The following is a 23,445-nucleotide window of genomic DNA, read 5'->3' as shown; positions in this document are numbered from 1 at the left end:
CATGCACACTGTCACACGTACTGTCCACATGCACACTCTCACATGTACTGTCCACATGCACTCTGTCACACGTACTGTCCACATGCACACTGTCACACGTACTGTCCACATGCACATTCTCACACGTACTGTCCACATGCACACAGTCACATGTACTGTCCACATGCAGAGTGTTACATGTACTTTCCACTTGTACACTCTCACACGTACTGTCCACATGCACACTGTCACACGTACTGTCCACATGCACACAATCACATGTACTGTCCACATGCAGAGTGTTACATGTACTTTCCATTTGTACACTCTCACCCGTACTGTCCACAAACACACTGTCAAACCTACTGAGTATGCGTTGACGCATAAAATGAAGTTTGCCCCGAGTAAAGGCTACCAGAAGGGTAGTCAGGACGGCGGGGAGAGTCCGCCGGAAAAGTCAGAAAGTAAGCCGGGGACTAGTGAAAAGGATAAGGTAGACCGGGAGCAGTCTGGTAGGAAGTCTCCTGGGGTCGTCTGTTATCATTGTGGGAAAGCCGGACACTTTGCGTCCAGGTGCTTTGCCCCAAGGAAGGAGACGGGGAAAGGAAAAGCGGAAATTTTGAATGGCTGTATCGAGCTGTTAAGCGAACCGCTAGGGAAGGACAGGTCTGAAAAAGTCCAGGTTTATCTCGGCCGGACTGGTGTCAGTGAAGGAGGGGTTAAAACCAGTTCCAGTGCGGATCTGGAGAGACACGGGAGCGTGTCAGTCACTAATACTGAAGAGTGTATTAGAGTTTAGCTCAGAGACCCAGACTGGGGAGGTAGAGGTCAAAGGTGTTGGGGAAGGGACAGAGTCAGTCCCTTTGCACCAGATACACTTACAAAGCAACCTGGTCTCTGGACTAGTCACGATCGGGGTGAGGCCCGAATTACCGATGAAAGGCGTGGAAGTCTTGCTCGGTAATGACATCGCCGGGGGAATCGTGTTCCCAGTCGTGAGATTGACAGGTCAGCCTGCCAGCATTGAGGCCCCGCCCGCGATAGTGAATTTAGCTGAAACAGTTTTTGCCAACCTTGTACGAGAAGGGGGTAGAAAATGGAAAGAAAGAGGGTAGTGAGACAAGTGGTAGTGAGGGAGCTGGGACGGACGTAGCAGTAGCCGGGAAATAATTTGTGCAGACGCAGGAGCGAGACGAGGGGCTGATGGTTTTTGCAGAGACCGCTCTCTCTGACACAGCCTTGACAAGGGAACTAGTAGGCTATTGTGCGGATGAGGAAGTGCTAAGGAAGAAAGGGAAATCAAGTACAGTACCCGCAGATGAGGAATGGGGGGTGGTGCAAAAGAGTTATGGGGATGAGGTTTTTAACATGGCCCACGAGGTACCCCCCGGTGGACATCTTGCGGTGCTGGAGGAAACAGTTGGTGGAATCATGAAAGAGATTTACCGGCTGCCCAGGGGGAAAAATGTTATTGATCATGACCGACGCGAACTGAGACGGTCACCGGCTTTTGATATGCTAACAAACCTGGTCGGTGTTAGCGTGGAAATCAATGAAGCTAGGGGCCCCCTGATAAGAGGAAAAAACCATTTTGAAAAGATTAGGATGGGATCGGTCAGATGGGAGAAGGCTATTGTTTTGGTCAGGTCTACTGATAAGGTCTCTCCCTTAATCCCCGAACAAAGCGAATCTTTAGAAGGAGTAATTAAACGACTCGCACCCGTGTGTTTGATTGTCCCGAGGAAATGCAAAGAACTGGGACGTTGGGTGATGTCTGTTACAATAGGTCAGCCTAGTAAACAACACGATATATAATGAGTAATTCAGTGACTAAAGGGCTGATGAACACAGAGGTGTGTATTGGCAATTTAATACGGCTGTCTGAAGCCAGATTGATAGTGAACCTTGAAAAAAAATGAATTCGGCCACACGGGGGTCACTTACCTGGGAATTGTGGTGACACAGGGGCAGCTGGCAGCGATGCAAGCTACAGTGCAGGCTATCGCTGACCTCCCAACCCCGACAGACAAGAGGGCCCTCAGAGGGCTCTTGGAGATGGTGGGGTACTGCAGGAAGTTTTGCAATAACTCTGCGGTCAATACCCGTCCCCCTCCTACTAAGCCCTTGCGAGAGAAAACTGAGTCGGAATGGGACGACCCTTGTTATTGTGGTCCGGGACAAAACCAAATGAGAGGTTACATTGGTCGCAATTCATCAGTGTTTTTGGCCACTATGAAGTTTGCTGAGTTGGAGCCTGGTCTAAGGGATTATTAATAACACGTGTAAAAGGAACAGAAAAGGTGATGACTGTCTGTCAAGGTGATGACTGTCTGTCAAGGTGTTGACAGCTTCAAACTCGCTGTGTTAGCCAAATAGCTGATAAAGATGTATATTGTGTATGTATCAAATAATGTATTCATGTTTGTAATTTTTACCTCCCGGTAAAAATCCTTAAAGGGGGGAAGTTTTACGAGAATACACATAAAATTAAGATGTTTGCTGGCCTGGGTTAGCATCAGTGACATCAGCAGTTGGTCTGCCACCTGCCCTCAGGGGAAGGAGAGATAAGGAATAATGGAGCAGCGTCTGGAGATGTGTAATGAAGGGACGTGGGAGAGAGAGCTGTCTGGAGCGGCTCCCCCTTTGAACCCTGAACTGTTTGAAGTGATGGACAGGCGATACCCCAGCAGGGGGATAAAAAGGGACAGGTTCGCTAAGACAGGGACACACGCCACCCGAGGTAACGAGACCCTGGAAGCGGTGTGCCTCTCACGAGTGGGTGAGAAGTATCAGACAACGACCAGGGTGGAAAGGTACGATCAGCGGGAAACCGGTGTGTGTCCGCCCTTGCCTGGGTGCCGGGTTCGCTGCAGAGGATCGACCACATCTGGAGGAGGGGTCACAGTCGGTGACCTCAGGTGACATCACCAAGGACCCGCCCAAAAGTTGCTTGTGAGCCATCTCGCCGGTCTGTGAGTGAAGCTGTGTCTGAATGATCAGTTGTTCCTGTTCTATCTCTCTCTTCCCCCACGTTGTCCATCGCCATGGCAACGATTACTGCGAACTGAACTGGACTGATCTTTGAGTCATTTTGAAATTTGGTCATTTACCCCTAGACAACGATAGAGCTTGATTGATGCTGTTATCTTAATTCTGTGCACATGTGTGTTTATCATCGCTGAACTGTTGCATTTATTATCCTTTCGATTACTGTGTTGCTTGTTTCTTTAATAAAACTTTCTTAGTTCTAGTACTCCAGACTCCAACTGAGTGATCCATTTCTGCTGGTTTGGCAACCCAGTTACGGGGTACGTAACAGCGGGAACCCGGTGTGTGTCCGCCCTTGCCTGGGTGCCGGGTTCACTGCAGAGGATCGACCGCATCTGGAGGAGGGGTCACAGTCGGTGACCTCAGGTGACATCACCAAGGACCTGCCCAAAAACTGCTTGTGAGCAAATATCGCCGGTCTGTGAGTGAAGCTGTGTCTGAATGATCAGTCGTTCCCGTTCTCTCTCTCTCCCCCAACTTTGTCCATCACCATGGCAACGATTACTGCGAACTGAACTACTAAATTGGACTGAAATTTGTGTCACTTTGAAATTTGGTCATTTACCCCTAGACAACGATAAAGCTTGATTGATGCTGTTATCTTAATTCTGTGCACATGTGTGTTTATCATTGCTGAACTGTTGCATTTATTATCCTTTCGATTACTGTGTTGCTTGTTTCTTTAATAAAACTTTCTTAGTTCTAGTAATCCAGAATCCAACTGAGTGATCTATTTCTGCTGGTTTGGCAACCCAGTTACGTGGTACGTAACAACGTATTATCTACATGCACACAGTTATCATACTGTCCACATGCATACTCTCAGACATGCACAGTGTCACATCTAGTGTCCACTTGCCCACTCTCACACATACTGCCCACAGGCACACTGTCACACATACTGTCCACATGCACACTATTATATGTACTGTTCACATGCACACTCTCAGACATAATGTCCACGTGCAGTGTCACACGTACTGTCCACATGCACACTGTCACACGTACTGTCCACATGCACACTATTATATGTACTGTCCACATGCACACTCTCACACGTATTGTCCACTTGTACACTCTCACACATACTGTCCACAAGCACAGTGCAAACCGACTGTCCACATGCACACTGTCACACATACTGTCCACAGGCACACTCTCATATGTACTGTCCGCATGTACACTGTCACACGTACTGTCCGCATGCATACTGTCACATGTACTGTCCGCATGCACACTGTCACACGTACTGTCTACAAGCACACTTTCAGACATACTGTCCACATGCACACTGTTATACGTACTGTCCACATTCCCACTGTCACACGTACTGTTCATAAGCACACTGTCAAACCTACTGTCCACATGCACACTGTCACACATACTGTCCACATGCACGCTGTCACACGTACTGTTCACATGCACATTCTCAGACGTACTGTCCACGTGCAGTGTCACACGTACTGTCCACATGCACACTGTCACACGTACTGTCCACATGCACGCTGTCACACGTACTGTGCACATGCACACTCTCACACGTACTGTCCATAAGCACAGTGTTACATCTACTGTCCACTTGAACACTCTCACACGTACTGCCCATAAGCACAGTGTCACACGTACTGTCCACATGCACACTATTATATGTACTGTCCACATGCACACTCTCACACGTATTGTCCACTTGTACACTCTCACACATACTGTCCACATGCACACTGTCACACGTATTGTCCACTTGTACACTCTCACACATACTGTCCACATGCACACTGTCACACGTACTGTCCACATGTACACTGTCACACTTATTGCCCACATGCACACTATTATATGTACTGTCCACATGCACACTCTCAGGCATACTGTCCACGTGCATTGTCACATGTACTGTCCACATCACACTGTCATACGCAGTGTCCATTTGCACACTCTCACACCTAATATCTACAGGCACACTGTCACACATACTGTCCACATGCACGCTGTCACACGTAGTGTCCTCATGCACATTCTCACACGTACTGTCCGCATGTACACTGTCACACGTGGTGTCCACTTGCACATTCTCACACGTATTGTCCACAGGCACACTCTCACATGTGCTGTCCACATGCACAATTTCACATATACTGTCCACATGCAGTGTTACATGTGCTTTCCACTTGTACACTCTCACACGTACTGTCCACAAGCACAGTGCAAACCGACTGTCCACATGCACACTGTCACACATACTGTCCACAGGCACACTCTCATATGTACTGTCCGCATGTACACTGTCACACGTACTGTCCGCATGCATACTGTCACACGTACTGTCCGCATGCACACTGTCACACGTACTGTCTACAAGCACACTTTCAGACATACTGTCCACATGCACACTGTTATACATACTGTCCACATTCCCACTGTCACACGTACTGTTCATAAGCACACTGTCAAACCTACTGTCCACATGTACACTGTCACACGTACTGTCCGCATGCATACTGTCACACGTACTGTCCGCATGTACACTGTCACACGTACTGTCCGCATGCACACTGTCACACGTACTGTCTACAAGCACACTTTCAGACATACTGTCCACATGCACACTGTTATACATACTGTCCACATTCCCACTGTCACACGTACTGTTCATAAGCACACTGTCAAACCTACTGTCCACATGTACACTGTCACACGTACTGTCCGCATGCATACTGTCACACGTACTGTCCACATGCACACTATTATATGTACTGTCCACATGCACACTCTCACACGTATTGTCCACTTGTACACTCTCACACATACTGTCCACAAGCACAGTGCAAACCGACTGTCCACATGCACACTGTCACACATACTGTCCACAGGCACACTCTCATATGTACTGTCCGCATGTACACTGTCACATGTACTGTCCGCATGCACACTGTCACACGTACTGTCTACAAGCACACTTTCAGACATACTGTCCACATGCACACTGTTATACGTACTGTCCACATTCCCACTGTCACACGTACTGTTCATAAGCACACTGTCAAACCTACTGTCCACATGCACACTGTCACACATACTGTCCACATGCACGCTGTCACACGTACTGTTCACATGCACATTCTCAGACGTACTGTCCACGTGCAGTGTCACACGTACTGTCCACATGCACATTGTCACACGTACTGTCCACATGCACGCTGTCACACGTACTGTGCACATGCACACTGTCACACGTACTGTCCACATGCACACTGTCAGACCTACTGTCCACATGCACATTCTCACACATACTGTCTGCATGCACACTGTCAGACATACTGTCCAAATGCACCGTCACACGTACTGTCCACATGCACACTCTCACACGTACTGTCCACATGCACACTGTCAGACATACTGTCCAAATGCACCGTCACACGTACTGTCCACATGCACACTCTCACACGTACTGTCCACAAGCACACCGTCACACGTACTGTCCACATGCACACTCTCACACGTACTGTCCACAAGCACACTGTCAGACCTACTGTCCACATGCACCCTGTCACACGTTGAGTCCACTTGCACACTCTGACACATACTGTCCACAAGCACACTGTCACACGTACTGTTCACAAGCACACTGTCAGACATACTGTCCAAATGCACCGTCACACGTAGAGTCCACTTGCACACTCTGACACGTACTGTCCGCAAGCACACTGTCACACATACTGTCTGCATGCACACTCTCACACGTATTGTGTACATGCACACTCTCACATGTACTTTCCACAACACTGTAACCCTCTGTGCCTTCCAAACCTCTCTCTAATTATGTAACTCTCTCTAGAATCTACACCCCTCCCTATCTCTGTAACCCTCTCTGCCTCCTACAACTCTCCCTATCTCTGTAACCCCCTCAGCCCCTACACCATTCCCTTCTCTGTAAGCCCCGCTGGCCTGCACACCCCAATACTTCTGTAATCCCCTCTGGTATCTACACCCCTCTCTGTCTCTGTAACTCCTTCTGTCTCACAAACCTCTCCCTATCTCTATAACCCCCTCTGACTCCCCTACACCTCTCCCTATCTATGTAACCCTCTCTGTTCCCTACACATCTTCCTGTCTCTGTAATCCCCACTGCGTCCTAAATCTCTCCTTAACTCTGTAATACCGCTCTGCCTCCTACACCCTTCCCTCTCTCTCTAACCACCTCTAGTATCTCACGCCTATCTAGCTCTGTAAGCTCCTCTGCCTCCTACATCCCTCCCTACCTATGTAACCTACCCAGCCCTACACCATTTCCTTCTCTGTAAACCCCTCTGGTCTCTACACCCATCCCTATCTCTGTCTCCAACACCCTCCCTCTCTGCAACCCCCTCTGGTATCTACACCACTTCCTATCCCTGTTACCCCCTCTGCCTCCTACACCTCTCCCTCTCTGTAACTGTCTCTGCCTCCTACACCATTCCCTTCTCTGTAACACCCACTGGCCTCTACACCCTACCCTATCTCTGTAACCCCCTGCTGCTTCATACACCCCTCCCTATCTCTGTAAACCCCTCTCTGGCCCCTAAACCATTTCCTTTGCCTCCTGTGCCACTGCCTATCCCTCCAATTCCATTCAATGGCCTAAACCTTTGCTGAGACCACAAACCTTCATTTGAAATTTACATCCTGATGACAATTCCTTAGTAAATGATGATGCAAAGTTAGTCCATAAACAATGAATGAACAATAGTCCATAAATGACTCAGTTAGGTAAACAGCAGGTGGGTTGAGGACAAAGCAGAAAGTCTGTCCTAGGAGAAACTCTTCTGAGTTTAGAAGGGTCTTTGTCCACTGCATTGTAAGGCAGCACAGAATGTAACTCCATTATAAACCTGACTGTGTGTACTTTCTCCCCGTGACTGCGTGGGTTTCCTGTGTGCTCTCATTTCCTCCTACATTGCGAAGACATACGGGTTGGAACGAGTAAGTTGCAGGCATGCTATGTTGGTGCCAGATGTGCGGTGACATTTGTGGGCAGCCATCCTCCCCAGCATAATCTTCAGATGCATTTCACTGCTGGTTTTGATGTTTCGATGTACACGTGACAAATCAATCTAATCACTAATCTCTTATCTTTTCGAATGCGTGGTGCCATGGGAGATCTTTGACAGCCAAAGATGCAGGCAACAGTTTGACCGACAAGAATGATTGAATCTCCCAGTATATAATCATCTTTAACCATCTGTGATCTGTTTCTGGTCAGATAGAACTGGCCTGTGACAAAAAAAACTCTCACAGCTTTTCAACAAATGGACAGTTACTGTTCCAAATAAGGATGAAGAAAATAGCGCACCAGAAAGTCCCCATTCACGCCCTTCCCCCAACTTTCACAGCTCCCTTTGGCCGCAATTGCTACCATGACAATGTGCCTCTGTATATTCAGACAGAAAAATGATGCGATAAAGGACAAATGTTAAGGGTTTGCAGTCTTCTCGGCATCTCTAACTGGATCCTCGTGACTCCAATTCCAGAGGTGGGTGGATGAAGAGAGAGGTTGGAGGGAAGACATAGAGGGCTGAAGAAGAAGAAATCTAATAGGAGAGGCGAGTATCGGAGGAGGGGAACTTCTCTCTCATTTGATCTCACTTATCACCTGCCAGTTTGAACTTCTTCCCCTCCCCCACCTTCTTATTCTGGTTTCTGTTCTCTTCCTCTCCTGTCCTGATGAAGGGTCTTGGCTCAAAGGTGAACTGTTTATTCCCCTCCATAGATACTGACCTTCTGGATCCCTCCAGCATTTTGTGCTCAATATTTGCTGCTCCACGAATCAGTTGACTCTCAACTATCCCTGAAGGGCTGCTACAAGACCTGGCCTATGTGTCTCCCAGCTTCCCAGCCCCCTGTTAATGAAACTTCTGGCTGTTCCAAAGTGAATTTCTGATCAAGCTGAAATGTGTATGTTGGCACCATCAGGAAGTGCTGCTGTAAAACCCTACAGAGGTCAGATTAGTTACAGCTGACATTCCCCTCTGCCCCTGACTTGGCAACTCCCATTAACATCTTCAACAATCCCAATGGACCCAAATCTTTTCCATTCTCTCAAGATGTACATAATCACAATGACCCAAAGTTTTCTCTTTCAGAGACTCCATAGTCTGAGCCGAAAAGGGAAATATCAGAGTGGTTAGCGTAATGCTTTACGGCACCAGCTGGAAGGTCGGGGGTCAACTCCCACTGCTGTCTATAAGGAGTCTGTGAGTTTCCCTGTGACCCCATGGGTTTCCTCCAGTTTCCACCCACATCCAGAGACATATGGATTAGCATTGGCGTGTTGTGGGCATGCTATATTGGCACTGGAAGTGTGGTGATACTTGCAGGCTGCCCTTGGGCTGTGTTGGTCATTGATGCAAACAATGTATTTAATGTCTCAATGCACTGTCCATGTAACAAATAAACAATATTGTTGTACTTTATTTATTTATTTAGATTGAATCCGGTCTGAAGAGGGTTTATTGTAGACATGTTTATATCTTTTCTTTATTGCAATGATTTTCTGGAGTTCGGTTGATCAGAAACACTGGAGACAATGAAAAGACCTTTCAGCTGTCAGAAGGTCATCCATGCAGCGTGTGGGTGAGTTTCTTATTTCCCAACCATTGCCTCATCTCACTCAGAGACCTTCCTCATGCAGCAGGACATTGGGAGCCACATTGCTGCAGAAAATACAACATTGGGCTCCCCAGGAGTGCTGAACTTGAGATACGGGTTGAATCCACTGTAATCAGGCTGAATAAACAAAGCGTTTTACATAGAAAATTATCCCAGCTAGCAAATTATCTTTATCTCCCCTACACAAACTTGCCTCTTTCTCCCAATGTCTGTACTCAGTAATGATCAATCTCTCAATGTTCATAGACTGCAACATGGGTTACAAATTGAAAGTTGAAATCCCTCACACACAAGGGAATGGATGTTGGTGTTTAACCTATGGACACCTAGTGATACCTGTGGACAATAATGGATGATGAATGTAAGAAAAGTGGAGGTCTATGAGTGCTGTTCTATGCTCTAATGACTGGGGAGGTGAGGAGATTTCTTCCAAAAGTAAGGCACTGCATTAGATGATATTTTGGGATTGGCTTGAGTCTACGTCAAGTACTTTCGAATTGATTGGGGGAGTGTGAATTCCTGTTGCTCTTTGGAAGGTAAATTGGAATTCCAAGAACTCCTTCCTTGCGCTCTTCCCAGTGCGTCTATTACCCATTCCCGATTGGATTATATATTTCCATATATGGAACTTTCAGCGGGCTGGCAGTTTGCATAAATGTCAATATCTTGATATTCATTCACTTTCAGTGTGGTTTCCGGACACTTTGGAACTTCCTCCTGTGACGGGGATGGAAATGAACAGAGTGACATTTGGTTTGTCTGGGTTAAGAAAACATTCCTTAATGGTTCATACAATGTTTTACAGAACCAATGACCCGAGTTTATTCCTGTCATTGTCTGTAAAGATTTATGTGTTCTCCCAGTGCCTGCATGGGCTTCCTTTCCTGCCCACATTTCAGAGATATCTGAGTCAGGGTTCAGATTAGTAAATTGTGTGGTGTCAGAAGCATAGCGACACTTATACATTCTCGGACTGTGTTGGCTGTTGACAAAAATAATGACACCATGTGTTTTGATGGACCTGTGACAAGTAAAGCTAATCTTCAATCTTTAATCCCCAAAAATTGATGGCACTCATTATTAATCAGGTTGGGTTAAATTATGGGATACTGGAATGCGGATGACAGCTGAACTCACTGGGGACCACACTCCCGGCTCTCAGAGAGGGGTCTGCATTCAAGACCCACCACAGAACAAGCACTGGAAAAACAAGTACCACTCTCAGGGCAGTACAGAGTGGTCCCTGCTCTGTGGCAAGGTTTTGCTGAGCGAGTGTCATACCGCTGTCTGGCCTGTTGATCCCAGTCTGTGCTGGGTGTGATGGTGATGCCTCATTATGTGATCTCTCAGCTCTATCCAGGTGAGAGTCCATTGCCTGACTTGCTTACATTTTAATCCGGGCATTTGTTTGACCAATGATTAAGGGGCGGATGTGACCTAGACTGTTTCAGGTGTGTGTGATGCAATACTCACTTGCATCTGTCTTTTTCTCCATGTCACCGGTCTAGATGCCTCCTTTGAGGCCGGCCTTGATGCACATTCTGCTGGTCTAAGAGCAGAGATAGAGGCAAAATTATCACAGAGTTCAACTTCCCGTTTCCATGTCTGTCCAGGGCTTCCACTACTACCAAAATAAGGCCAAACTCAGGTTGGAGGAGCAACACCTCATATCCCACCTGGGTTACCTCTAGCCTGATGGCATGAAAATCGATTTCTGGTAATTTTTCTCCCCCTCCACCTTCTCTTTTTCCATTCCCCATTCTGGCTCCTCTCTCACCCTTCTCCTGCCCTTTGGTTCCTCTTCTCCCGTGCTCTCCTATCAGATTCCTTCTTCTTCAGGCCTCTCTTCATCCCACATACCTCACCCCTCACCTGGTCTCACCTATCACCTCCCAGCTTCTCTCTTCATCCCACCTGCCCCACCCACATACCTGGTCTCAACTATCACCTGTCAGCTTGCAGACCTTCCCCACCCACCACCTTCCTATTCTGGCATCTTCCCCATTCCTCTCCAGTCCTGATGAAGGGTCTCAGCCTGAAGTCGACTGTTTATTCCTTTCCACAGATGCTGCCCGACCCGCTGAGTTCCTCCTGTATTTTGGGTGTGTTACTCTGTAAACGAAGCAAGTTTATCTCTGAGTTCCACGGGGAATCATTGGGAGCAGAGTTTGCTGAGGGCAAGTAGACGTTATTGTCTGCACCATGTTTGTTGTTCATTGTTAATGATCCCTGGACTGATGAGGCAGTTGGGACTCACTGTGGATTAAGAGTTATATACAGTGACAGACTGAGCAAGGACAGGAAACGTTTTCTGTGAAGAACTCAGAGGATAGGCTGGTTAACATAACCATATAACAGTTATAGCACGGAAACAGGCCATCTCGGCCCTTCTAGTCCGTGCCGAACTCCTACTCTCACCTAGTCCCACCGACCTGCACTCGGTCCATAACCCTCCATTCCTTTCCTGTCCATATATCTATCCAATTTAACTTTAAATGACAACATCGAACCTGCCTCAACCACTTCTGCTGGAAGCTCGTTCCACACAGCCACCACTCTCTGAGTAAAGAAGTTCCCCCTCGTTACCCCTAAACTTTTGCCCTTTAACTCTCAACTCATGTCTTCTTGTTTGAATCTCTCCTACTCTCAATGGATGTCAACTCTATCAATCCCCCTCATAATTTTAAACACCTCTATCAAGTCTCCTCTCAACCTTCTACACTCCAAAGAATAAAGACCTAACTTGTTCAACCTTTCTCTGTAATTTAGGAGATGAATCCCGGCAACATTTTAGTAAACCTCCTCTGTACTCTCTCAATTTTATTGACATCTTTCCTATAATTCGGTGACCAAAACTATACACAATACTCCAAATTTGGCCTCACCAATGCCTTATACAATTTCAACATTACATCCCAACTCCTATACTCAATGCTCTGATTAATAAAGGCCAGCATACCAAAAGCTTTCTTCACCACCCTATCCACATGAGATTCCACCTTCAGGGAACTATGCACCATTATTCCTAGATCCCTCTGTTCTACAGCATTCTTCAATGCCCTACCATTTACCATGTATGTCCTATTTTGATTAGTCCTACCAAAATGTAGCACTTCACATTTTTCAGCATTAAACTCCATCTGCCATCTTTCAGCCCACTCTTCTAACTGGCCTAAATCTCTCTGCAAGCTTAGAAAACCTACTTCATTATCCACAACGCCACCTATCTTAGTATCATCTGCATACTTACTAATCCAATATACCAACATTGATGTCTTCACCACTGAAGAACGGGGATTGTAAGGCTGTTGACAATGCCGAGGCAGGACTTGAAGGAGAGCTGGGTCAGGGACAGGGACAGGGACTTTGTTCAAGCACCCACCTGTCTGTTCTCCATCGGGCCTTGACGATGAAGCCAATCACAGCCGATGAAATGATCAGGAAGACGACAGCTGCAGCAGTAGTTAGTGGAATGATTACTGAGCTTTGCACCGAGGTAGGAGCTGAGATCAAAGAGACGCTTATTAATCACAATCCACGAAAGCTCAGGACTGCACTGAAAACCACCCATCCCCTTTGGCAATGGCTGTCTGGAAAACATGTTCTTATCTCCTGATTGACCAACTGTCTATCCAGTATGTCACAAGACAGCAAAGAAATCAGAGCGTGATTTAAATAGAATATTTACTTTCACAAGCAAGCAACAGACACAATAGCTACTTTGCCTACAAAGATGTTTACAGTCTCATTGTGTATCCTGTTCATGGAGGAGTACCATTTTGTCCAAGCAACACACACAAAATGCTGGAGGAACTCAGCAGGCCAGGCAGCATCTATGGAAAAGAGGCCAGTCGACATTTAGGGCCAAAACCCTTCAGCAGGACTGGAGAAAAAAAGATGAGGAGTAGAGTTAAAAGATAGGGTGAGGGGAAAGAGAAACACAAGGTGATAGTTGAGGGGGGGAGATGAAGTAAAGAGCTGGGAAGTTGATTCCAACCTCACTCCTTCCGAACGCTTTGCTCTTCACTCCCTCTGCACTAATTCTAACCTCACCATCAAATCTGCAGATAAAGAGGAGGGGCTGTGGTAGTCTGGCGTACTGACCTCTACCTTGCTGAGGCCCAGCGACAACTCTCAGACACCTCCTCTTACTTACCCCTCGAACAAGACTCCACTAAGGAGCACCAGGACATTGTTTCCCACACCATCACTGACCTTAGTAGCTCTGGGGATCTCCCACCCACTGCCACTAACATCATTGTTCCCACACCCTGCATCTCCTGTTTCTACCTCCTACCCAAGATCCACAAACCCACTTGTCCAGGTAGACCCATTGTTTCAGCTTGTTCCTGCCCCATTCAACTCGTATCTGCATGCCTCGATTCTGTTTTATCCCCCGGTTCAGTCCTTCCTATGTACATCTGTGACACTTCACATGCTCTGGATCTTTTCAATTATTTCAAGTTCCCTGGCCTCCATCATCTTATTTTCACTATGAATGTCCACTCCCTATACACCTCCATCCCCACCAGGAAGGCCTCAAAGCTCTCCGTTCCTTTCTGGATTCCAGACCTAACCAGTTCCCCTCCACCACCACTCTCCTCCACCTAGCAGAACTTGTCCTCACTCTAAATAATTTCTCCTTTGGCTCCTTCCACTTCCTTCAAACAAACGGTGTAGCCATGGGCACTAGCGTGGGTCCCAGCTATGCGTGCCTTTTTTGTCGGCTGAGTAGATCAGTCTATGTTCCAAGCCTACACTGGTATCACTCCCCAAATGTTCCTACGCTACATCGACAACTGCATTGGTGCTGCTTCCGGCACCCATGCTGAACTCATCGACTTCATCCACTTTACCTCCAACTTCCACCCTGCCCTCAAATTCAGCTGGTCCATTTCTAACAACTCCCTCCCCTTTCTCAATCTCTCTGCCTCTGTCTCTGGAGACAGCTTATCTATTGATGTCTATTATAAATCCACAGACTCTCACAGCTACCTGGACTATACCTCTTCCCACCTAGTATTTGTGAAAAAGCCATCCCCTTCTCTCAATTCCTCCATCTCTGCTGCATCTGCTCTGAGGATGAGGCTTTTCATTCCAGAACAAAGGAGCTGTCCTCCTTCTTCAAAGAAAGGAGCTTCCCTTCCTCCACCATCAACACTACCTTCAACCACAACTCTTCTAGTTCACACATGCCTGCTCTCACCTCATCCTCCCAGCATCCCACCAAGGATAGGGTTCCTCTTGTGCCTGCCTACCACCTCACCAGCCTCTGTGTCCAGCACATAATTCTCTGTAACATCTGCCATCTCCAACAGGATCCCCCCACCAACCACCTTTCTACCCCGCAGAATTCTGGCTTTCCGCGGGGATCGCTCCCTACACGACTTCTTTATGCATTCATCCTTCCCCATTGATTTCTCTCCTGGCACTTACCCTTGCAAGAAGAACAAGTGCTACGCTTGCCCCTGCACCACCACCCTCACAATAATCCAGGGCCCCAAACAATCCTTCCAGGTGAGCTGATAATTCTCCTGTGAGTCTGCTGGGGTCATATACTGAGTCCGGTGCTTCCGGTATGGCCTTCTGTATATCGGGGAGACCTGATGTAGATCACTTTGCCAAGCACCTACATTCCATCCAGCAGATAAAGTGGGATCTGCCAATGGCCACCCATTCTAATTCCACTTCCCATTCCTATTCCAATATGTCTATCCATGGCCTCCTTCTACTGTTATGATGAGGCCACACTCAGGTTGGAGGAGCAACACTTTATATTCCGTCTGGGTATCTTCCAATCTGATGGCATGAACATTGATTTCCCAGACTTCAGGTAATGGGCCCCATCTCCCTTCACCAGTCCCCATCCACTTTACCCTCTTTTACCTTATCTCTTTGCCTGTCCATCACCTCTCTCTGGTGCTCTTCACCCCTTTCTTTCTTCCATGGCCTTCTGTCCTCTCCTGTGAGATTTCCTCTTCTCCATCCCCGTATCTCTTAAACCAACCAACTTCTTTACTTCTCCCCTCCCCCTCCCAGTTTCACCTGTCACCTTCTGTTTCTCCATGCCCTCCCCCGACCTTTTAACTCTACTCCTCATCTTTTTTTCTCCAGTCCTGATGAAAGGTCTTGGCCCAAAACATTAACTGTTTACTCTTTTCCCGGCCTGCTGAGTTCTTCCAGCATTTTGTAGTGTTGCTTGGATTTCCAGCATCTGCAGATTTTCTCTTGTTCACCAATTTGACCACGTGCCCATGTTAACAACCCTTCAGTAAAGCGAACGAATGCACTGCTGGAGGAACTTGGTGGCTTCTGCACAGGCAAAGGGATAGCTGACCTTTCGGGTCAGACTTGCTGAGCTCCTGCAATAGATTATTTCTTGCTTTAGATTGTCCAGCATCTGCACTCTCTTGTGTTGCCAAACCTTCAGTGAAGATCCATGATCCAGGAGAAATTGGGCTGGTTGTATGGAGTTGCCCGCAGAGGACCAAGGAGACAGCAATTGAGAGTTATTAGCCTGGTCATTATGTACGAGGGGTGATTGATAAGTTAGTGGCCTAAGGTAGAAGGAGATGAGTTACTAACTTCAAACTTTCTGCATTATCACTCAAAGAGCTAAACTGCACATTCATGTAACGAGGGCATATTGGACCTCCAGGTGGTCTGCAGCAGGGGTGACTGATAAGTTTGTGGCCTAAGGAGCTCTTGTTACATGCACGTGCAGTTCAACTCTGATTGAAAATGCAGAAAGTTTGAAGTTAATAACTCATCTCCTCCTACCTTAGGCCACAAAGTTATCAATCACCCCTGACCACTTCTGGAGGTACAAGACGCCGACTTCTACAAAGAAGGGATCCATATGCTCCATGACCGCTAGACTAAGAGTGTAAATGTAGGAAAAATAAATGTGCTAGGTTTTCTAAAATTAACTCCTTCTACCTTAGGCCACAATTTATCAATCACCCCTCGTATTTAACAGGAGGATCCAGATACAAACCTGAGTGTTTGTTGCAGAGAAATGATAGACAGGTCCATTCAACAGGTTAGACCAAGATGAGCTTCATCTGGAATCAGATTTAAGTTGCATAAGAGCAAAAGAGAGGGTATGTCACAGAGCAAAAATTAGTGGGAATTAGAGGATTAGGAAGCTTTTAAAAAACAACAGGAGGCAAAAGAAGCCATAATGAGAGAAAAGATGAAATATGAAGAAAGATAATAATGCAAAAGAGGATGCCAAAAGAATTTTCAGATATATAAAGGTCAAAAGAAGGTTGGGAGCAGATATCAGACCATTGGAAAATGATGCTGGAGAGGTAGTTTTGAGAGACAAAGAAATGGCAGATGAACATGGTAAGTATCTTGTTTCAGTCTTCACTTTGGAAGGCACTAGCAGTATGTCAAAAATCTAAGAGTATCAGGGGCAGAAGTGAGTGCAGTTGATGTTGAAGGACAACATAATTGTTGGAAATGTACGTAATTCACAACCACCGATATTGAGTTTGGGTTTTGTTTTAAGAAGCTAGTCTGGCATGATGACATCATTATGTAAAGGATTCGTTTCAAGTGCACTTTGAGTTCAGATTTTTGGTGTTCAATAAATGAGTTGCTACGGCTTTTCTAAAACATAAAACACTTCTGCCATTTTATTTGCCAAAAAACTACACTATTACTAAGGAGGAGAAGCCTGGAAAGCTGCAGGGGTCTGAAGGGTCACCTGGACCAGATTTTCAACACCCAGGGTTCGGAAGAAGGTTGCTGAAGAGATTGTGGAGGCATGAGTAATGATTTTTCAAGAATCACTGGGTTGGTTCAGAGTCAACTGTGGCTCTGTGGAAAGGCTCCGTGTTATAAAGCTGTGGGTTAGCATCCTGCTGCAGTGGCCCGAGCTAAAGATCGAGCCAAACCACCAGTGCTGGCACTGAGTGACTGCTGCACAAGGGCACGGGCATTGCTAAGCGAGCCAAGTGCTGAGGAAGGGACAGTGACGATGACTACAGAAGTCTTAGAGGGACATCAGGGAAGGATGTCACTCTCAGTGGGAGGTACTAGAGGAGTACCACTCTCAGAGGGGCAGTATTGAGGGACTGCCACTCTCAGAGGGGCAGTATTGAGGGACTGCCACTCTCAGAGGGGCAGTATTGAGGGACTGCCACTCTCAGAGGGGCAGTATTGAGCGAGTGTTACTCCCAGAGGGACAGTATTGAGGGACTGCCACTCTCAGAGAGGCAGTATTGAGGGACTGCCACTCTCAGAGGGGCAGTATTGAGGGACTGCCACTCTCAGAGGGGCAGTATTGAGGGACTGCCACTCTCAGAGGGGCAGTATTGAGGAAGTACCACTCTCAGAGGGGCAGTATTGAGGAAGTACCACTCTCAGAGAGGCAGTATTGAGGGACTGCCACTCTCAGAGGGGCAGTATTGAGGGACTGCCACTCTCAGAGAGGCAGTATTGAGGGACTGCCACTCTCAGAGAGGCAGTATTGAGGGACTGCCACTCTCAGAGAGGTATCATTGAGGGAGTGTTACTCCCAGAGGAACGGCACTAGGCTGTCAGCCTCAGAGGGCAGTACTGAGGGAGTGTCACTTGCAGAGGGACAATACAGCAGGAGTGTGACTCTCAGAGGGATGTTGCTGAGGGAGGGGGGTTGTTACACTGTGGAAGTATATTGAGGAAGTATATATAAGAGTCCTTGTGCTTTGGGAGGGGCTGCGTCAGGGACCATTGTACTTGGTTTGCGTGGAGCCATCCCTATGCTTTCTCCGTCACAGATTAACAGACTTGGTTCTGCACGAACTGGACATGGAGGGCACGCTGTTGGCTTACGTCGATGACATCCTCCTTATAGTCAACGACCCGGTTGGCTTGTAGAGGATGCGAGACTGCCAGCAGATCTTCTTGCCATGTCCTCTGCCAGAGTCAACTGGGAGAAGTGCACTGTCCCCTACTAGAGGGTAATTGCATAGAGCACCATGCACCTCCTCCACCTGAGCTCGAGGGAGGCCCCTGGCAGGACCTGCAAATGAAGACCTCTGATCGGCTGGGATGCTGGTCGACCTCCTTTGTGCAATTTCCTACCAGGGGAGTGCTTTGGTGATCAATCAGCTGGTCGCCTCCATGGTGTGGTACCGGCTGGCTACATTGATCCCATGTCAAGTTCATGTCCAGGACGCAGACGCGGCTGGTGGACTTCTGGGGAAACTGGAGGCATTGGGTCTCTGCAGCAGTCCTCAGTCTTCCGATCATGGAGGGTGGCCGGTCCTCGGTGTGAATGCGCACCCAGCTGGCAGCTGTCCACCTCAGAACCCAGTGGGGATACCTGTACAGTTAACACCGCCTGGTGACACACTTTCTTCCTCGGGGCACTGCCAGCAGACAACTTCAGCTGCACTGCTCTGAGGGAACTGCCTCATTACCAAGAGCTGTTGAGGGTATGAGGGTCTAGACCCATCCAGAGAGAGTGCTCCGGCTGTGATGGGGACGGGTCCCCATCCTATCACAGTGGGTATCGTGGGGGCTCAGGGAAGTAGAGGGCTTCTGGCTGCACCACCACCTGATGCACCGGATGTGCTTGTTGGTCCCAGGCTTCGGAAGACCACGCGGGAAAGGGTCTCACACAACATGAGCCATCTTGCGGGGTTTCCCACCACGCCCTTTCATGACGCCCCAATGTGTTTCTTGTATGGGCTGATCCTACACATCTTTCACTTCCTTGCCTTCGTCTGCCGACCTGGCTCGACTGTGTTGCCATCTGGCAGTGGAGGGCGTCCCCAGTGGAAATCTCTTTATGCAGGGGTCATTGGGGACCTGGGGTGGAAGGCACTGCATCGGGCAAAACAGTGCAACAGGTCTGTGAGCAGGTCCACTGACACCCCATGCAGCTGTCCATTCTGTGGCCCGGAGGAGTCAAGTGTACCAGGATTCCATGGAGTGGGAGAGGTTGCAGCCGCTGTTTGAGTATCTGAAGGGGCTGCTGCTCAGGTTCTGGTTGCTCTTCAGCTCCGCACTCTTCGTATATGAGCACCCGATAAAGAAGGGGGCAGGTCGCAAGGAGGATCTCCTGGTGGGCTTGCTCCAGGACTGGCCAGGATGGCCATTCGTGACTCTAGGCAGCGGAAAGTCAAGGGTTCTGCCAGAGCCAACTGCCTGCCCCTCTTTCGAGGATACATTCGTGCCTGACTATCCTTGGAGAGGGTGCACGTGGTCATAATGGGTACAGTGGGGGATTTCCGTGAGCTGTGGGCCACCCAGGGAATTGAAAGCTTTATGGACGATAGTAATCATATTTTAATTTGAATTATTCACTGTCTTGAAATACTGAATGTTTGTACTTTGTGTATTTGTTGTGTAAATAAACTTTTACAGTTTTGTTCAAAAAAGGGGTAGTGCTGAGGGGGTGCAGTATGAAAGAGGCAGCACAGATAGCATTGCTGTTTTGAAGCTTTGACATTAATCTGATGCTTTGCTTTTTTCTATGATTGTTTTAACATTGCTGGTATGTTCTCTGCTCTCCGCCCTGCATTGACCAGCTCTACCTGGAGTCTCGTTGTGTGCAATGTGGTGTATTGCTGCAGCTGTACTGTAAATGCTCTCCATACTTACACCGCACAGTTAGTGTGACGATCTGCTCTGATGAAGCAGGTGGGTATCTGACTCTGCAGCTGAGATTCTGCCCGTGGTATTTGAGCTCTGGTGTCAGGGTCCAAACAGAAGTAAATGTCCAGTGTCTTTGCAGAACGACACTGGCTGGGGCTGACAGTGGGCCACCAGCAGGGAAGTGCCAAGTGAAGATGGGTGTCGATCCATTGCACTTGAAGTTGGGTGTCGATCCATTGCACTTGAAGTTGAAGGTGCAGCTTATGTCCACAGGCTTTCCTGCATCCAATACAACAGGGAATATCGAGGGTGTATCTGTGTAATCTAACAGAGAGAAACGTGGAATTATAGAATAACACGGCACACAAACAGGCTTTTTGGCCCAGCTGATCTCTTCTGTCCACAGAATCCTTACTGCTAGTCCCAATTGCCTTCGTTGGGCCCGTTATACTGCAAACCCCTCCCCTCCAGGTACCTATCAAAATGTTGCAATTGTACTTGCCTCCAGCACTTCTTCTGGCAGCTTTTGCCAGGTTCTCACTACCCTCTGTGTAAAGTGCTTATCTCTCAGGTCTCTTTTATATCTATGCCCTCTAATTTTGAACTTCCCAACCCTGGGCAAAAAACTATAACTGTCCACATTATCCATAGCTCTCATGATTGTATGAACTTCCATGAGATGAACTCTCATTCTCCTCTGTTCCAAGGAATAAAGATTCAATGAGGCGAAGCTCTCCCTCTATCTTAGCCCTCTAGTCTGGTTAAATCTCCTTTGCACACTTTCCACTTTGACAGTGCTTTTCCTATAATATGGTGACCAAAACTGTACACAATAGTCCACCAAGACATACAACTGCAACATAATATCCCTACTCCTAAACCCAGGCCTAACTGAGGCCACATTTGGAGTATTTTAGGCAGTTCTGGTCACCTACCTACAGGAAAGTTATCAATGAGATGGAAAGAGTGCAGAGAAAACTTCCCTGAATGTTATCAAGACTTGAGGACCTTAGTCAGAGGAAAGGGTTGAATAGGTTAGGACATTATTCCCTGCAGTGCAGGAGAATGATGGACGATTTGATAGAAGTATACACAATCATGAGGGGTAGAGATAGAGACTTCTCTGTGGATTTTCACCTTGTCATGGTGGAGAGGCTTGTGTGGTCCTGAGATCCTGGCAAAGAACAATCCAACCAAGACCTCAATGGTGGAACAGGTGGACAAAGTTACTTTGAACTCAATGGCTGTGAAGGCAGATGAAGGCTGCAACAAATCCATCAGCTCCAATCGGCGTGGTTTCCATGCCATTGGAATCAATTGGTTGATTTGTGAAGTATCTTGTGCTTCTTAGAGTGCAACATCAAGTACACATAAAACAAATACACACACAGGCGTCTTCGCTCTGTGGGCCACTTCTTCAAGTCTTTCGGCGATCGAGGGAGGGCGACGGGAGCAGGCAATGTGATAGCTGGAAGCTCCTAGTCAAGAACCAGCACGAAAGTGGTGAATACTTGATTCAGTCGTTCAGCTTTTGGACAGAAGCAGGAAAGTTGTTCGGTAGCTGTATTCACGTCTGAGCAGCCCTATGTAGGATCCACTCGGCTCACCCTGAACTGGGAAGGGGCTAGAAAAGGTGCCCTATAAAATAGTCTGCTTCACCTCATCCTGTCTGGAAAGCCGCGTCCAGAGGGATCACCATCATGCTGTTGAAAAATATCGGAAGTGAAACTATGAAATTTGGAACCTGGATATACGAACCCTAATGGATAACCCAAACTCAGACCGACCAGAGAAGCACTGCATTTGTTGCCAGGGAACTCCAAAAATTGCACTTTGACATTGTTGCTTTGAGTGAGACCCGCAGAGCTGGAGAAGGGCAACTAAAGGAACAGCACGGTCAATACACATTTTTCTGGAAAGGACTTGATCCTGAACAACCGAGGATCCATGGAGTAGGTTTTGCCATCCGAAACAGCCTACTTCAGAAGCTGACAGAGCAACCACTGGGAATCAATAAACTTCTCATGACTCTACGAATCCAGCTTGTCAAGAACCAACATGCCACCATCATCAGCACCCATGCTCCAACTCTGGACACTGAAGATGAAGTAAAGATGAACTTCTACGCCTAACTTGATGACATCCTTTCCTCTGTTCCCAGCAACGAGAAGATCATTTTCTTGGGAGACTTCAATGACAAAGTTGGGAAAGATCATAGGCTCTGGACTGGAATAATAAGCATGGAAGGAGTTGGCAAGGTCAACGCCAATGGAACACTCCTCCTCACCAAATGTGCTGAACACAACCTGGTAATTACAAACACCCTATTTTGCCAGAAGAACAGGCACAAAGTCTCCTGGCAGCATCCACGCTCCAAACACTGGCACCTCATCAACTACATCATCGTACAATCTTGGGACCAACAAGATGTACTGATAACAAGAGCTGTTACGCTGTTACTGGTGCCAGCGAGTGCTGGACAGACCATCAACTCATCTCATCCACCATGAGAATGAAGATTCAGCCCAAATAGAAACACCAAAATCAGAACACTATTAAGAAATTCAATGTTGACATCCTTCAAGACATCAACCATGTACGGAAGTTCCAACTAAATTTTCAAGAACAACTGCCTCAACAAATCCCACCATCTGTAGAATTGAAGAACACTACCAACAGCTCCTGCAAAGAAACAATTGGGTTCAAGATGAAAAAACGTCAGGATTGGTTCGATGATAACGACAAACTACTCCAACAACTCATCGACGGAAAGGGAAAAGCTTTCATCACCTTACAAAATGACCAACAATCGGCTACCAAAAGGAAACACTATCAGGAATGCAAGGCTGCAGTCCAGAAGAGCACCCAAAACCTGGAAAACCAATGGTGGAGGAAGCAAGCTCAGGAAATCCAACACCCAGCAGACGCCAACGACACTCGAGGCTTTTTCAATGCAACTGAAGCTATTTTTGACCCATCCACTCACGGTCAAGCCCCTCTCAAAAGCAAAGATGGTTGAACCATCCTGAAGAGTAATTCTAAACGGAGGGAGTTCTTTGAAGATCTTCTAAATCAAACTGTCTCATTTGACAGGAATGTGATTAACAGCATTCCACAACAGCCCATTGTCAACTCCCTAAGCAAAATACCAACACTTGAAGAAGTTAAGGAAGCCATCCA

At 47.4% G+C, this 23,445-nt stretch overlaps 1 protein-coding gene across 6 annotated transcripts in view; it reads right to left on the bottom strand.

The window, feature by feature from the left end:
• Positions 1–9,472: 9,472 nt before the first annotated feature.
• LOC134350212 (sialic acid-binding Ig-like lectin 16) overlaps positions 9,473–23,445 on the bottom strand; it is a 69,696-nt gene continuing 55,723 nt past the window's right edge. For all 6 annotated transcript variants that reach the window (XM_063055200.1, XM_063055201.1, XM_063055204.1 and 3 more), the window contains 4 exons: positions 20,272–20,589; positions 13,055–13,175; positions 11,146–11,221; positions 9,473–10,389 (listed from right to left, as the gene is read on the bottom strand). In XM_063055200.1, the coding sequence (XP_062911270.1) occupies positions 10,279–10,389; positions 11,146–11,221; positions 13,055–13,175; positions 20,272–20,589 (626 nt within the window). In that variant the 3' untranslated portion in view covers positions 9,473–10,278. The remainder of the gene's footprint in view (positions 10,390–11,145; positions 11,222–13,054; positions 13,176–20,271; positions 20,590–23,445) is intronic.

This window comes from Mobula hypostoma, chromosome 8 (genome assembly GCF_963921235.1).
Source record: "Mobula hypostoma chromosome 8, sMobHyp1.1, whole genome shotgun sequence".
Lineage (NCBI taxonomy): Eukaryota > Metazoa > Chordata > Chondrichthyes > Myliobatiformes > Myliobatidae > Mobula > Mobula hypostoma.
This window is presented reverse-complemented; position numbering and strand designations above follow the sequence as displayed.